This window comes from Trichoderma gamsii (genome assembly GCF_001481775.2).
Source record: "Trichoderma gamsii strain T6085 chromosome Unknown Scaffold_30.2, whole genome shotgun sequence".
Taxonomy (NCBI): domain Eukaryota; kingdom Fungi; phylum Ascomycota; class Sordariomycetes; order Hypocreales; family Hypocreaceae; genus Trichoderma; species Trichoderma gamsii.
The window spans coordinates 67,816-84,005 of NW_020171367.1; the positions used below are offsets into that span (position 1 = coordinate 67,816).

The 16,190-nt window shown below is 45.9% G+C and overlaps 7 protein-coding genes across 7 annotated transcripts; 3 read left to right on the forward strand and 4 right to left on the reverse strand.

Annotated features, from left to right (window-relative positions):
- Window positions 1–1,077: 1,077 nt before the first annotated feature.
- TGAM01_v207774 (hypothetical protein) lies at window positions 1,078–3,116 on the reverse strand (the record flags this gene model as incomplete). The annotated part of the gene is made up of 2 exons (XM_024550167.1): window positions 1,078–2,729; window positions 2,786–3,116. The coding sequence occupies 2 exons, from the start codon at window positions 3,114–3,116 to the stop codon at window positions 1,078–1,080; spliced, it is 1,983 nt and encodes a 660-aa protein (XP_024405062.1).
- A 1,595-nt stretch (window positions 3,117–4,711) lies between these two features.
- TGAM01_v207775 (C6 zinc finger protein) lies at window positions 4,712–5,338 on the forward strand (the record flags this gene model as incomplete). Its single annotated transcript, XM_018805361.2, has 1 exon — window positions 4,712–5,338. One exon carries the CDS (start codon window positions 4,712–4,714, stop codon window positions 5,336–5,338), a length of 627 nt encoding a protein of 208 aa, XP_018661532.2.
- A 576-nt stretch (window positions 5,339–5,914) lies between these two features.
- TGAM01_v207776 (RTA1 domain-containing protein) lies at window positions 5,915–7,126 on the forward strand (the record flags this gene model as incomplete). The annotated part of the gene is made up of 4 exons (XM_024550168.1): window positions 5,915–5,933; window positions 5,990–6,089; window positions 6,144–6,311; window positions 6,376–7,126. 4 exons carry the CDS (start codon window positions 5,915–5,917, stop codon window positions 7,124–7,126), a joined length of 1,038 nt encoding a protein of 345 aa, XP_024405063.1.
- A 1,191-nt stretch (window positions 7,127–8,317) lies between these two features.
- Window positions 8,318–9,965, forward strand: TGAM01_v207777 (major facilitator superfamily transporter; the record flags this gene model as incomplete). The annotated part of the gene is made up of 2 exons (XM_018805359.1): window positions 8,318–8,722; window positions 8,790–9,965. 2 exons carry the CDS (start codon window positions 8,318–8,320, stop codon window positions 9,963–9,965), a joined length of 1,581 nt encoding a protein of 526 aa, XP_018661530.1.
- A 330-nt stretch (window positions 9,966–10,295) lies between these two features.
- TGAM01_v207778 (hypothetical protein) lies at window positions 10,296–12,780 on the reverse strand (the record flags this gene model as incomplete). The annotated part of the gene is made up of 6 exons (XM_024550169.1): window positions 10,296–10,346; window positions 10,428–11,789; window positions 11,837–11,868; window positions 11,929–12,127; window positions 12,202–12,598; window positions 12,662–12,780. 6 exons carry the CDS (start codon window positions 12,778–12,780, stop codon window positions 10,296–10,298), a joined length of 2,160 nt encoding a protein of 719 aa, XP_024405064.1.
- Window positions 12,781–13,132: 352 nt separating this feature from the next.
- On the reverse strand, window positions 13,133–13,623 carry TGAM01_v207779 (hypothetical protein; the record flags this gene model as incomplete). The annotated part of the gene is made up of 2 exons (XM_024550170.1): window positions 13,133–13,391; window positions 13,451–13,623. The coding sequence occupies 2 exons, from the start codon at window positions 13,621–13,623 to the stop codon at window positions 13,133–13,135; spliced, it is 432 nt and encodes a 143-aa protein (XP_024405065.1).
- Window positions 13,624–14,477: 854 nt separating this feature from the next.
- Window positions 14,478–15,312, reverse strand: TGAM01_v207780 (hypothetical protein; the record flags this gene model as incomplete). The annotated part of the gene is made up of 3 exons (XM_018805357.1): window positions 14,478–14,845; window positions 14,902–14,991; window positions 15,054–15,312. 3 exons carry the CDS (start codon window positions 15,310–15,312, stop codon window positions 14,478–14,480), a joined length of 717 nt encoding a protein of 238 aa, XP_018661528.1.
- Window positions 15,313–16,190: the final 878 nt, after the last annotated feature.

Sequence of the window (16,190 nt, forward strand, 5' to 3'; positions counted from 1 at the left end):
GCAAAAGGGGATAGAGATAGCCTGCCTTCGTGGTTACCTATTACCGGCCACTAGTGTAAGTGTATTGATCTGTTGGAGCATTTCCGATCCGAATCTCCTTCCCATCGTTAGAAATCCCCGATTACACGTGGTGTTACCACTGCGGTGATTGCCTTGGAGGCTCCGGTCAGGGGGTCGTAGTAGCCGGGATTATAAACAAGACTCCCATCCTCATGTTACTAATAATGAGTTACGAAAAGAAGTACGTAAGTATGAATATTACGGAAAAGGGCAAATTGATACAAAGAACATATAGTTAACAGTGAGCTCCATAAAACTACAAAGACTATCTCTGTACTTACAAGTTTCGGAGTATAACAGTCATGACAGAGAAGCTTAACGGCTAGACGCGGCCAAGTAATTGAGAAAAGAAGATTTTCGTCGAGAAGCGGTGAGGTAAAGAGAGCGTTGTGAAACCGCCCTACATACCATCGTGGATTTATCCTCATTTGCATTTGTCCAAATAACTCTTTCAAACCGAGGCATCAGAGTCAGTGACATCATACCACAGGATCATGTGAGGCAAGGTGAGACACCAGCTAGTATTACTCTGTAAAATTAGGCCAAGGATCAAACAGATCTTGCTGGGAAGTCGCTGCAGTTATTCCTCGTATTCTCTTCTCAACTGAGACACACTGCTAGTACTACAGACGTATACTAGGTAGCTACCTACGTACCCAAGTACGATCAATTCGTCAATTGTCTCACGCGCCCAAAACTTATTGCAAGACCTCGCGGCTCATCCCAGTACAACCAATATATTTTGATCTTTACACATAAGCAATCATTGGAGTTTATAACTGAGCACTAGTGTTAAGATGGCCGGAAAGCTCAGACCTGTCGCTCAATAAAAGAGAAGTATTGCATATTGGCGCATCGTAAGTACGAATAGGGTAAGAAGATGGAAGTCTTGTAGTATTCTTGCAGTTCTTAATCCTAATTCGCGCATCCGTACTCCGAGACTCGAAATAGCCCTTACATGTGGCCATGCCGTGAGGGACTGAATCACTTGCCCTTCATAGAGACCGACTACATGTATTACTGGATCTGTACCGTTTGCTCTTGAGCGGCGCTTTCGAACCACTCCAAAAAGGAAACTTTTCTGGTCCCTTGCTTCTGTCTTAGACTGTTACCAAATAGTAGCCCAATCCTCTCCCAATTATCTTGGTTTTCCACCTTTTGCACCACAAGAAAAATCGCCCATTCTTTCCCCGTCCTTTTTAAATGCCCCGCCATCATCTTGATAACCCTCAAGTCTCCATTATCACAGATGTTGGTCTCAGTGTTTGGTGCATCTGGGCTGAAAGACCAGCCAGAGATTGATGATTCTCCTAGATCGTCGCCGATGGGTTTAAAACGAAGATTAAAGAGTTTCTCGGGAGAAGGATTGGGTTCGTCGTTAGTACAGACTCTGATAGTCGCACTCACAGACGGTCCCTCCAGCGTGACAAGACTCTTGCTAAGACGCCCGAGATAAAGGGGACCCTCAGATACACAATCTATATGTAGAACTTTGGAGAAGATGTTGACGGTATCGTCTGTCAAGGGTCGCTGGCACCAAGTGACATCGATTCCTCCAGTAACGGATGCCCACGACCACGATGGAAGGCTTCTCAGCTCTTTGGGTCGGCGACTAAACTCGTCCATAAACCAGCAGCTGTCGATAATGAAAGTAGCCTCCCATAACCCTGCAAGATACCTCGTGTTGAATAGTTCAGCAAACTGAGATACAATCCCAGCCATTGCTGGTAGCCGGTCGCTCAGGTAGGTAAACTCTAGTTCCATCATACTCATGATATTGTCGTGCCAAAGCTCCCGCTGCTTAGTTGCGCTTCCACTCTTGACATCATTGCGCATGATACTCCTGCTCGAGTTTGTACGGAAGAGATCCCAATGTGTGTTTTCATATCTTGACTCACACTGACAGAGGGTCTGAGATCGACAATCCCAGACAACTTCTTTGGCGCAGAAATGGACATAGCGACGGGACAGTATTTGCTCTTGGTATACCCAACCGCGAGTCATCAAAGGGAATTCTGGCGTGAGTAATGAATCTGGTTGCACTTCATATGGATGCGAGATTCCTGTTTCCGCGATCAGGTGATAACGTTGGCCATGATGTATGCCTTGAATTTCCAATGGCTCGTCATGTTCAGGTAGTTTTGGGAAGAATCCAATACTCCCATCTATCGAAGCTGTTGCCGCTAGGGTGATGTGGCAGTTGGCATAATAATCTGCCATCTTTGCTGCTTCGCTCTCCCAATCACTCGCAGAATCTTGGATGATGCATAGAGAATCAATCCAAATATATTCTATGCCAATCTCGCGACTGAACTTGATCGCATCTTGGAATGTGCGAGACAAGGAGTTCCATGGAATTTCATCTCTGAGTCTCTCGATATTGTCAGACACAGTCCGCAAGATTTGAGTCTTCCCCCAGCAGTGGCTAAGACACGCATAGCGACTCTCTGTGAGTGGTTCAGGTTCAACAAGACGAACTTTGGAAGCTCCTCTCACGTCCGATACAGCTTGAACAACTCTCTTTGGGAGTATCGACGCATGCGACACTCGGCAATCTTTGTGATCTCGCTCACAATCGTTTACCCAGCCCAAGATTTGCTTAGCGAGATGATCTCTATCCTTGGGGACACCTGACCACGGTTTAAAAAGCGGCCAAGGGCACGGCTCTCCTTATGCAGTTGTCAGCCTCTTTACTTAACCAATGCATTATTGTGTGAGGCGTTACCCGGTTTTGCGTAAATGTTCACCTTTCGAGATGTTGTGTGAGTCATATCTGCCACGCCTTCAGTAGGCCAGATGCCCAAAGATAGACTTTCACTCGACAACTTCTTGTCGGCCGCGAAACTCAGGGTATAGATAGCTGGATTCTCAGCAGCTTCTGGATGGCAGTGTTTGCATGCCTTCATAATGAGGCTACATGTTGAGCATTGCTTCGCAGATTGAACGAGTTCTTGTAGGCAGTGTGTGTAAAACCCCTCTGCGTCACATTTTTCACGGATGATGGTTTCGTTTAGATCGAAACATATTTTGCACGGTGTAGAGGATGGATCTCTCATGGTAAAGGTGAGTCAAAGTGGTTGAACTGATCTAACACAGAGATATGTGGTCATTCTAGCTTCAATTCAAACAGTGTTGTAATTTACCATAGATTTCGTACTGAGGGGCTTCTTCACATGTATGCCGATAAATGTTGAATATGCAGATCCTCCATAGCTTCAAATGCTCTAGGGTACATAGCCACAGGTACAATCCTGCACACACATCTTGAAACTGCTACTGTACCCGTGCCCACTAGGCCTACTAGCGGATTGCTGACGCCAAATTGTGGCGCAAACTTGAAGCACCCCTGACACGCTTAATAAGGCTGCCTAGACTGCAGCCTCCTTTTCATTGCTCAAATATCGAAGCTGAAAGAGGTGGGTAATTGAAGAAGACTTTGCACTGATAGCTTTACAACTGTTAAATCGCTTTTAACGGCTATTTGGAACCATCTAATTGTTCAAAAGAAACTCGAGTGCTGGATATGACCCACTCAACGCCTCTATCTTCCGAATCTCCAAGACAGCGGATGCAAAATACGGGAGGCCAAGGCAAGCGCCACTGCTGGGAATGCCGTCGACGGTGCTTGGTATGTGATTCCGGAGAGCCTGGATGCAAGCGATGCCATGTATCAGGCATACCATGTCCGGGATATGGCGACGTGAAGCCTACCAGACTGAAGTGGATCACGCCCGGCAAAGTCGTATCTCGGGATCAGAAACACAAGAAGACTTTACGACGAAGAAATCAAGACGACTATGAGGAAATAACGGCAGAAATGATAAGGGAATTAACGCCGGTGGGAAGATATGCGCGTATAACAATTTCACCTCTTGAGATGAACGACGAAATCCAGGTTATCGCACAAGCCCTCGAATACTGCAGGTTTTCAATTTCCATGGTGATATACGTGGGATAAACCAGCTAATATCTGGGTAGTCAATTCCTGCATCTACACGGACCTAGCGCCAATCCATGATTTTGGCCAGAATCCTTATCTTTACCGGATTTCGATAAAGCATCTCCAAGCTGCGCATCTTAGCCCGGATTATCTGAAATATGGCATGCTGTGCATGATTATGAGCCACCGAGTCAACCAAACAAGCAATGCCCTTCAGCTCAAACCACTAATGCAGAAGTTCTACTTCTATTGGGGCCTCGCTGTCCGATCTTTGAATGAGTACCTCAACATGGAAGACAAGCGGGCCGGTAATACAATTATCGCGGGAATTTTGACACTTTTACTTGCAGACGTTAGTCAAATCTACCCCAGGACACATCAGAGTTGTTCGCTGTGCTTACATGACCAATTCTCAAATAGCTCCACCAAGGAAGGTCGCTCGATTGGCGATGCCATTTACGCGCAATATACAAACTGATCACGTTACGTGGCGGATTCTACGTACTATATAAGTCAATAAGCATGAAACCGTTGATGCTGTGCTTTTGGTTGTATGATACTCTATTCGAACTACTATTTATTGTTATAGTGAACTGACTCGAGGTATTTAGTATTGCAGTAATTGGGGACACTACATGTCCGGCTTCAGATCTCTTTATGGAACACTTACATGTTGAGGCTCTGAGTTTCCTACTTGAAAAGTACAACATAATGGCATCTCAAATTCATCTATGCCCGATGCAGCTGTTTCCCGAAATCTTCAAGATCAATCATCTACGCATGCAAGGTGCAAGGCCGGACCTTTTTGACGCCAAAGCCCTCCAGGAGGTGGCTTATGAAGTCTTGGAGCGCATCGACTCCTTTTCACCCCAGAAGTTGGCTGAGTCTAAAGACTCATGCCACGAAGACTGGATATTAGTGGGCAGGGCATATCAGGCTGCTGTTGCGCTATACTGCATCTTATCGCTGCAGAGCTTGTCAATTCTTCCTCAGTCTTCAGCCTTGAGAACGCAATGTGCCGAGCATGGAAAAACTTTGCAAATCCTTCTAAAAGAGGCACTCGCCAGCAAAAGGCTCAAGAGGTTCATGGTTTGGCCGTTGGTTGTACTTGGAGTAGAAGCGGTTCGTGGCGGTGAGGCAATGCGCACCTTTGTTGCTAACCAATTGGCGGGACTCAGCCACGATGCTGGCACTTATGTTCCACTAACAGCGAAACGAGCTCTTGAAGAGTTTTGGAGTTCTGGAGAAACTCGCTGGGATGATTGTTTCGATAGGCCGTACATCTTCACGCTGCAGATTGCTGTGGATACAAGCCGCCTCATGCCGCTGTATAAGTGATCCTCCAGGCATCTATAAAAAGCAGCGCCAATCTATTAATAATAAGTCTATCAGAATATATCAGAGTTTCACTAGACTGCCTGCGATATGCCTAACATTTACTTGACTCTTGCCCCTTTGCCGTCTACTCTTATCGCCGTATTCAGCTGCACTTGAAACTCTCGCCGTCAACTTCAACACGCGGCCAGAGTGGGTCTGAAAAGTGCTGCCGGGACCTAAAAGTCTTGGCACTTTTTTTCTCCTAATCAGGCAAAGCGCTAGTTGTATCAGGAACAGTTGGCTGCTCTATAGCCTCTCTTTTCCAAGCTTTGGCAGGTTGATAAAAGCCCTGAAGTCGCCATGATTCCTTTGTTTTACTCATTACTTTCTTCAGCTTCTTTAGTCGTTATTTCCTAGCAGTTCTTCCTTTCTTATTCTTCCATTCTCTCCTTCTTGTCGCCTACGACGGGTATCACGCTATTTACACATAGAACCACCACTTCCATCTATCATAATATATACACGCCATTCGACTTTTGCATTATTCGACTTTAACACTCTTCGCCTTTTCTATCCCTTTCTTTTTCTTTCTCAGCAATGGCAAGCGGAGATCCGGGTAAGAAGACCACATTCTCAACTTCACCATACAAATGCTCAACTAAGCATTCATAGTTCTGTGGAGCCTATACGTCTACGCTCCCAATCACGGAGCTCCAATCTTCTTTGCCATCGCCTTTGCTATTTCTGCCGTCTTTCATATTTGGCAATGCTTGTAAGCATATATACCTCTGTGGCAAATAAGGACTGGGAAGACTTATGACTTTAGTCAATATAAGGCATTTAGATTGGTCGGATTACAGTCTGCATGCGCTGTAGTATTCGTGGCAGGCTTTGTGAGTCGAGAGTACTCGTCGTACCACTACATCTACGAAGAAGATTCAAATGATGTTCTCATCCCCTTTATCCTTGGTCAAGTCTTCATATATGCATGCCCGTAAGTTAACGAATCTATTCTAAGCATGGACAATATTGAATGGCTAATGGATGTCGAACTGCAGGCCCCTTCTCGAGCTTTCGAATTACCATGTCCTCGGCCGCGTGTTTTTTTACGTTCCTCACTGCGCTCCACTGCCTGCTTCCAGTGTTCTCCGTATATTTGGAGGCCTCATGGCTATCGTCGAAGCCTTGAATGGCGTGGGAGCTTCTTTATCTTTTAATCCATCGGCGTCGCCTGGTACACAAACGCTTGGAAGCCACTTGATATTGGCAGTCCTCATCATACAACTCATAGTTATCACCATCTTCATCGGCATGACGTCTACTTTCCACGTCAGATGTATCAAAGCTTCGGTACCATCCAAAAATGTCTACACTCTGCTAGCGACGCTATACATGAGTATGACGCTAATCTTCATAAGATGCATCTATCGCCTGGTAGAACACACTGGCGATACAAAGGTAGATATCACTGACCTCGAGGCCCTTAAACAACTGAATCCTCTTTTGCGATACGAAGTCTACTTCTACATCTTCGAGGCCACTCTTATGCTTCTCAACTCTATACTATGGAATGTATGGAACGCAGGTCGCTTGTTGCCGGCAAACCCGCATATCTATCTGGCACAAGATGGAATTGAGGCCATGGTCGAAGTGCCACCGGATACTCGGCCGTTTTGGCAGAAAGCTGTGCACAGGTTCACATTTGGGGTGTTATATGGCGCAAAGAGTCCTGTTGTGAGACTTGAAGAGCTGACCGAGTACTCGAGAGACAGCGGAAATGAGCAAGCTGGAGCGCATATGCTTAAGTGATTACCTTGGCGTGAATCATAGTCTTGCGACGCATGGATCACTGTCCAATAATAGCTGAGTCGAAAGGGATTGTATCTGAAAGAGCCTGTTCGCTTAGGTTATTTATTAAAATATATAGACTTTCCTTTGTTCGTCTAAGTGATTTTATCATAATATTTTCTTTAGCCTTCTATTTTTTGTGTCAAATATCCCAAGTTGCCTTGGACATCGATGACCTGACGTCTTTATTCTGCCTTGAGTATTGTCAAAAGGTGATAAACTCTTGGTCAAGATGTCATTAGTGTCATTGTATGCTTTTTTCACTTTCTTCATTGATGACGTCCGACGCTATCTTAAGTACCATGCCGAGTGAATGAGGAGCCGTTTCAACAAATCCATTCTTTTGGTACAATTTTCTTCCGGGCCCGTCTGCCATCAGTGTGATGTAAGGAGCTCCGTCTTTAGGAGCTTTCTCTGAGATTTCCCATAGCAGCCTTTTCAAGATCTGGTCCCCCAAGCCCTTTCGTTGGTGCTGTGGGTGGATTGCCATGTCCGCTATGTGGAAGTACCATCCACCATCACCAATGATGCGACCCATTCCGATGGCTGAGCCATCTTCTTCCGAAGTTATAAAGCAGCCATACCAGCTACCTTTGGAGACTTCGATAGCTTGTGAAGCAGTTTTTGGTGAAAGGCCGGCGACTAAACGAAGGTTGAGATAATCCGGTACGGATGGGTACCCGTCTTGGATAACATACCCGGACGGCAAGGCCGAGGCGACAGAGGAGTTCACTATCGACGGTGTCAACTTTATGCTTTGGAAGATGAATAGATGGTTGACAGACTCGAAAATTGCTATTCAAAAGTTGGCTTTACCAGTTTCTCGGTTCGAGATGGGGGAGGTTTATATGTGAAGAGGACCAAGTTTCACGGTGGAGGTATGTCTCATTTATAGCTTCCTTGGCAAAATGCGGGGCCATCGTGAAATCCGATATTTGCGACAAAACCGAGATGTGCGATCAAATCCGCGATAAATGGCAAACCTCAACACCTTACAAATCAGAGTTGTATATGACTTCGGAAATCGATTGATAGGGAGACAAAATGGATAAAACTCTGAGTGTCTGTTCGAGAATGAAGAGGCTCAGGATCTCTTATTCTGCACATCTTAATGCGCTCTCTTTACCGGACTAGTAAGATTCGTTCTCCAAGATGTCACAACTTCAGTTCAAAGATGGAGAAACTTCCACCAAAGATGTTGCAAAGTCCATCAATGCAAATGTAGCATTGAATAGCAACTCCGGGTCGCCAACAGATATTGAAAAGTCTGTCGGAAAGGGTACTCATGCTACAAAGCCGGACAAGCAACGCTTCCCAGAAACAAATCTCAGCGAAGGCATCGTTGGCTGGGAAGGGCAAGATGACCCCGAGAACCCTCAAAACTTTCCGTCAAGTCGTAAATGGGGGTTGTTGGCGTTGATGGCCGGCATCACTTTCGTCTCGCCGCTCGCGTCCAGCATGCTGTCGCCCGCTACCGAGTATGTCGGGGCCGATTTCGGGGTCACCAATGAAGCTATACTTTCCTTTACTGTGAGCATCTACTTGCTAGGCTATGCAGTAAGTACCATCACGTCACAATATTAGAAGAGAAAGAGATACACTAGTGTACTGACTCAACATGCAGTTTGGTCCCCTCTTACTTGCGCCTCTAAGTGAGATCTACGGTCGTCGAATTGTTCTCAGCAGTGCAAACTGGTTCTTCGTTGTATGGCAAATCGGTTGCGCCAAAGCCCCGAATATTGCAAGTCTGATTGTGTTCCGGCTTCTTTGTGGTGTGGGCGGCTCTGGGTGTTTGACTCTGGGAGCCGGCGTTATCGCCGACCTTTTTCCCATCGAGAGCCGTGGCTTAGCAACATCTCTCTGGAGCATGGGACCTTTGCTGGGCCCTGTAGTAGGACCGATATGCGGAGGTTTCATGAGCGAGACTGTGGGCTGGCGCTGGGTGTTTTGGGTTCTCTTGATCGTTGGAGGAATCACCTCTGCTGGCATTGAGATTCTCAACCGCGAGACCTACGCTCCGGTACTCATTCAATGGAAAACGAAGCGCCTCGCGAATGAGCTTGGCAGAGAAGATCTCCGCAGCGTTTATGCAAAGGTGGGAGCCGATACATCTCTCTTGACCAAGCTGAGAGCCGGCATGATACGGCCAATTCTCTTGTTCTGCAAGTCTCCCATCGTCTTTCTTCTCTCAACATATCTGGCATTAGAGTACGGGCTACTCTATCTTTTCTTCACTACAATTCCTTCCGTGTTCAAGGACAAATATGGCTTCTCGACTGGTTTATCAGGGTTGGCCTACTTGGGCATTGGCATCGGCTTCATGGCTGGACTAATACTGACTGCCCTCACCAACGATCGGATAATGGCAAAAATGGCACGGCGGAACGGCGGCAAATTCGAACCGGAGATGAGGCTGCCAATGATGATCTTTTACGCCGCCTTTTGTCCCATCAGCTTCTTCTGGTACGGTTGGACGACCGACAAAGGCGTTCATTGGATTGTACCCATGATCGGAATGGTACCGTTCGGCTTCGGGTTGATGGGCTTATATCTCCCCATTCAGACGTACATCATCGATTCATACCCGACTCATGCGGCATCAGGCAGCGCTGCACTTGTCGCTTCTCGATCGCTACTGGGCGCTCTGCTTCCACTTGCTGGTCCAAGGCTCTTTGCATCACTCGGTCTTGGGTGGGGAAATTCTTTGCTGGGCTTCATTTCAATAGCATTCATTCCCGTACCCATCATCTTTTCTAGATACGGAAAAACCATCCGTGAAAAGTATCCGGTACAGCTTTAAGTGGCTGTATTTGACGAACTGGTAGCTTGCATAACCATCCACCAAATCAGAGTTGCTCGTCAACCACCACAGTACCTCACACGCCCAACATCAAATCAGCAAATCTGCCTAAGGTCTGTTTTTTGATTCAGTATTCAGGTTTCAAATCGGATCCTTCTGTTTCTTTTATCATCATTTCTACTTTATATGCGTTATTACTGAATAATAGACTGGCAAAACATCCATTAATATCGCATTGCGATTATGTATCTACATTCTTCTCCGATATATCGTTTTTAGACGCCTTACGAGCTCTTTTCCCTTCATTAACGCATTATATTTCTGATAGACTCAATCGCATGTTCTGGTATCGAGAAGATGCATTTCATGATCCCAAAGAGTCTATAACTCAGTTTGTTAGTGGTTCATCGTGTATGATATAATGCGACTTTTTTAAAATTCAGCGTGTGGAGTATTGCTTACCCAGTCAAATAAATCTTCCATCGTATCAATGCTAAGCAGCTCATAGATGGCATTTTGTGAAGCAGTAAACTCTTCATCTTCCATATCATGTGTAGGACAAAGCTCTTGAGGCATTGTGTCTGAGATACAAAAGTCCATCTGCCGCGAAGCAATGGCTTCATCTGTACCTCGATTTCCTTTACAGATGCCTAGTCGACGCAACATCACGACCAGAATCTTGGTAGCTGTATCAAACTCCAAAGATATCCTTGGAGCGCTCTTCCAGCTCGCATGCAAATTTTTCAGTAGCTGGACTAGCCGGTCAGAGTCCACAGGAATCGCTGATCCCTCTGCTTCCCTCCGATACACCAGCTCTAGACATACAACCATTGCAGCCGTAAGCCCATCAGAAACACAACGAGAGGCCTGAAACCAGACTTTATGGCGGTTCGAAGTTTTACGCGAATATACCTGGAATATCTCGTTTTCTAGCTCCAGTATTCGTTCTGCTGCAGAAACGCACGTCTCTCGAAAAAATTGCGTTTGGAAGTCCGTTGATCTCTTCGTGAGGAATGGTCGATGTAGGACACAGCAAGTACGCTGATACGTCATCTCCAGATTAGATCTCCAAATGGCCATTTTCTCATCTGTGATCGACGACCCAGTTGCTGCAATGCGAAGAACCGTGGGGATACTATCTCTGATAGCATTTAATTGTCCGCATAGACTGGCCACTTTCTCAGGCTGGGATGCGAGATCAGGTGCCAAATCCGCAATATCGGCAGCCATGGATAATATCGCATTCATTTTTTCCATATATATGATTCTGTTGCAGGCCCTGGTAGCGATTCGGGCTGATGGCAGCTCTAGAGTGAAGGGGCCAAAGTCTTCATCCAGTAGATTTTGAGGACGTTTTGCATCCCCTAGTCCGCTGGGAACTACCCGGGGCAGCCCAGTCTCATACGCTACGACACAGTCTGTCACCAAAAGCGTGAGCCATGCTCTTCGACGCATTTCTGCCTCGAAAATGGTAATCTGGTTGTGGATTTGAGTGTCACGATGATAACCACTGACGATGGCCAGTCGTGATACAAGTCCTAGCAAAACAGAGACATCAGTTTTCAGATTATCGGTCCGCTCGTATTCCATTCCCAGATAAACAACAGCCGCCTCAACCTTGTATTTTCCAGGAATCGCCATATCAGATTTCGCCAAGAAAGCCGCGCTTTGAATACGATAAAACTCAAAATCACTGGGCAGACTCAAGCCTGCCACATTGGAGTCGGTGGTATGGTCCATCCATATGCTGCAGCATAGAATCCCATAGAGTAGCGACAACCAGGCTGGGGGGAAGCTTTCGGGATTTTCCCAGAATTCCAAATACTGTCAAAAGTTAGCAAGAGTGGTATTGTACGTAGCTGGGTTAATACCTCTTGTTTGAAAGTTGGAGCGTGTAAAGTAACTGTTGAAATTGCCCAAATTAGATAATCAAACTGACCGGTATAATTGGATGTAGTCTTACTCAGAAATGGTTCCATAGAATCCAGACAACGATACACAAGCGCATCAGCTGTTTCTCGCGGTGGTAACTTTCCGAGATGCTCCATGAATAACGTGTCTTTGAAAAAACCTGTGAGCAGCGCGGGGCCTTGACAACTTCTTTGTTGCTTATTTTCTATGCCGTCTTCAATGTTGATATTACATTTTTCAAGCTCCACAGTCTAAATGTAAGTTAGCAAACCCCAAGGCTGTAGAGAGAGCGTGAATGGAACTCCATTTACAAAAGACAACTAACAGCGTCATTCATGATGGCCAACCAATGGCTTTTATTCGTAAAGAGGGTGGCATTAGTTGTCGATGGCGATATATCACGTTGAGAAGCCGAATCGAGCAAAGGTTTCGAACCCACTCGACATGATATTGTATCGGAGCCACTGCGTTGTGTGGTAGGACAAGGCAGCTCAGAATCTCGGAGTTCGGTCCAAGATGCATTTTTCTTGGATATTTTATCTTCTAAATGCCGCAGTCTTCCATCAAATGAACGTAAACGGTCGTCAACCAGGAAGCGATCGTTAACTGTGGAACTGCCTGCAATATTCGCTGGAGCCGGCCTTTCACGGCCGTAGGTGCAAGATGCTTCCCGATGTCGCTTCACGCACGTTGCGCAGGGTTTTCTCCGGTCGCATTTCAACCTTGAATAGATTAATATCACGAGTTATATTCAAGTTCCTATATTAGAAATGGCTCTTTCATACTTGTCTTTTCTGCAGGTGTTGCAAGACAGCAGCACTCGTGGCTTTTGGTGTCTTCGTTTCCGAGGCTTTTGGGAATTTTGAGATAACTGAGGCTCCATTAGATGCAAGGTATAGAGCATTCGTGTAACACCCGGAAATACGCGTCTAAGGTTATTTTATTTTTCTTCTTTGCCAAGAGTCAGATTCACGCATCGTACTACTGGCAGTTGAAACATCCAAACCCACGACGCTTATTGGATTATCGGAAATCTCGGAGATCTCGGGTGCTATTTGTCATGGCGCGTCATTGGCCTAGGCAGAGTGAGAGAATAGACAGCCCGATTCTTGCTAATTCTTGTACGCGTACCAGTCACATTACATTAGGCACTGATCACCTCAGTTGAGCGTGGTATGACTATTGATAGAAAGTCCTGACGAGCCTTGTTTTAATTCTTTCATCGATATTCTGTAGAGACTGTTCAAGCGCCCGTACTAGCTAGGTACACATTTAGTTTTAGAATAGGCGACAAAAAAAACGCAAAATGAGCAAAGCATTAAGCTCAGCAGAATGAGATTGCGACCGACGTGCTCTTTTGGATTGTCGCGAAATTCAGCGTAACTTATCGCCGCAAAATGAACCATTGATGAAAAGGTCGTTACACAAAGAGCTAGACCGCTACAGTTTGAACATCCTCCGACCTTGCAGAAAGGATAGGCCAGGACCTGAGCAATGATAGTAATGTATACCGGGCTAAAAACGATGTTTAGTTTCAAAATCTCTTCGAGCTTAGAAGGTACAAGAGTAGGTACCGGATTTTGTCTTTGCCATATGCATAAAATGCATCTACAAACGCGGTTCTTGCTCGTGCAGCTGGAGTCGTTGGCTCATTGTGAGGAATGGTTGGGGGCGCATCGCAAGAGTGTTTATGTTTTGATATGGACTCGTCCACAGGCGGGCTGGCTTGTCGTAATTGTTTGGTCATCTGGATTTCTTGTTGATTTATTCTTATCGTAAACTGAATAGCAAGGTCCCTCGGGGATAGTAATATAACAGAAACCTAGATTTAACGACTGCTTGTTGAGGGTTGAGAATTCTGAGGCTGCCGTGAGCTATGACCTCGCTCAGGATCGGCCGCCTGCTTATAAGCACGCTATTGCACAAGCAAGGGCAAACAAAATGTGACCTAAACAGGCAATACCATTGCCTTAATAGCACTTGCTGGCAATGAACCGCAATTGTCAGAGGCAGCCAATGTGCACAGCCCCAAACATAGTCTACATACGTGACAAGTAGTTAGCCATCTAGAATTTTCTGCTTAAACTCTTAGTGTAGGAATGATGCTCATAAATAAGCATAATATTATCGCCGAGACTCTAATACCTGCCTTCTCTAAACAGAGATGTAGCGTTAAAGCTCTGTTCAGGCTGGTTCTAGATCGAGAAAGTGAAGTGACCACGCGGAGTGGATTACATTCATGCATTTAGTATTAAAACGACGCAATAATTTAATGAAGTACAGCAGCTGAGAACGAATTGTTGTTTCAATGTTGGGCTTCACTTTGAGAATGGCTAGATTATCAATGAAGCGCAAAGCTGACTTGATGTTTCTTCAGGCACTTGATCTTACATAGATTAAATAAGTACGCGACGCATCACCATGACAGGACAATATCTCAGGCATTTTGGCAAAAGCAAACTTGAGCTGTTTCTTTACAAAATGGCTTTTTTTACCATTTATTTCCTCTCTCCTTGAACCTCCTCTGAAGGCCACTCTCCGCCATCCATACACCACGGCATGTTCTTGAGTTGCCAAACAAAAAGAAGACAATTAAGCATCCTAGAACTTCTTGGCCCACTTCAAGTCTTTAAAGTCTGCAGGGCTGGCAACACGCACCCGCGAGCCGCGAATCTCAGGATTAGAAAGGATACCCTCATAGACAGAAGCAAACTCAGTGCTGCTTGAGACGCCATGCGCTGTAGCATCCTCATCGACCTCAACCCGGAACATCAAATACACCTCATTAACGCGCACATTTGTTTTCTCATTCTCGCGGGAGGCTGCTGTGGTCATGGAGAATAGAGGGCCTTGTGTCATAGCCGGCAGCCCAAAGATGGCGAGTTCGCCCTGCGCGCCCGTGCAGATAGTCCATGTGCTGTCTGAGTGGTTTTGCTCGTATAGATACTCGATTGTGTCTCGATAGGCAACTGTAGCATCAATCGCGTTAGAGATGAATGTTAAGTATGCTTATTACTGGTCCTACAAAAGTTGGCTTCGAAGCCCATGTTCATGTTCTTACGAAGCCTCTCAGTTGTGATATCTTTGAGAGCAACATTGGTGTATTCACCACCCACTGGATAGTAATTGTTAGCAAGACAGGAATTGAAATTTTCATCTTGAACGAATTAAACTAACCGCAAGTATATACGTGCTGGAAGGCTGGTAGCTTGCCAGCTTTAACCTGGTCAACTACACTCTTGACTCCTGTCTCAGATGTAACATCGGCTTCAACAACCGTAATGCCCTCAGATGTTCCCGCATGTTTGTAAAGCTTGTTAGCCGAAGCCTGGTTACGGACTATAGCCAGAACCTGGCGTCCAGAGTGTAGGGCACCCTTGACGGCGGACACGCCAATGTTGCCAGTGGCTCCAATTACAAGCACACGCTCGGTCATGATGAATGAGATTTGGGAATCAAATGTTGCGTTTTCGAGATTGAGAGACTGGTGGGTAATAGCGAGTGGTTACTGCGACTTTCCTCAATTAAATGCATGATCAACCCTCAGTAAATAAATCCTATCTATTCTCTCTTCCAGTTTCACAAGTTCTTTACTTGGCAATTACGGTAAACAACGAAGTCCGAGCAGAGGACGAATGGATGCAGTCGAGAAAGAGAAACACAATTCGGTATTTCGACAAGCCCGAGCGCCGCGCAGATTACAACATCGGGAGATCGCCTGCCGATAGAAGTGGATACCCCGAACAGTTTGAATCAGGCGACAATGGCCTGCCCTGATGCCTCTCATTGGGTGCGTCAGGATATTCTGTAACTGCATAGCCTGCGCACTCTTGGCAAGATTGTATTCCTGTTCGGTAGCCTCTTGACGAGTCATTCCGATATATGCGCCACAAACCTTACGCATAGTGCCATGACCTAACAACATGAAGGCGGCATGGTTCTTGATCCTTCGCCTCAATCAGGTTGTGTGTATTTATAATGTACTAGCCACTGTACTGCACAATTACTAATTCTATTAACAGAAACGGCATCAACTCACAGCTTGCAATGACAATCGAGGACTTAGAAAAAATTAAAGCATCGGCCGAGAGCGGGTTGAAGCTGCTAGCGGCGTGGAGAAGTTCAGCAATCCACACTCAATGAAGGGTAGAAAGCGGCAAAAAAAGGCAACCGACCACATGGTATTACTGCTACCTCCAACGTTAGTATTGCCCAGCGTCGTCTTTCTCTTAATGTTTAGATACACTTTTGCGTATCGGACTCGGGTGTCGGCAGCCAAAACCTCCGACAAGTGCTATCACAAGTGAAACGTCC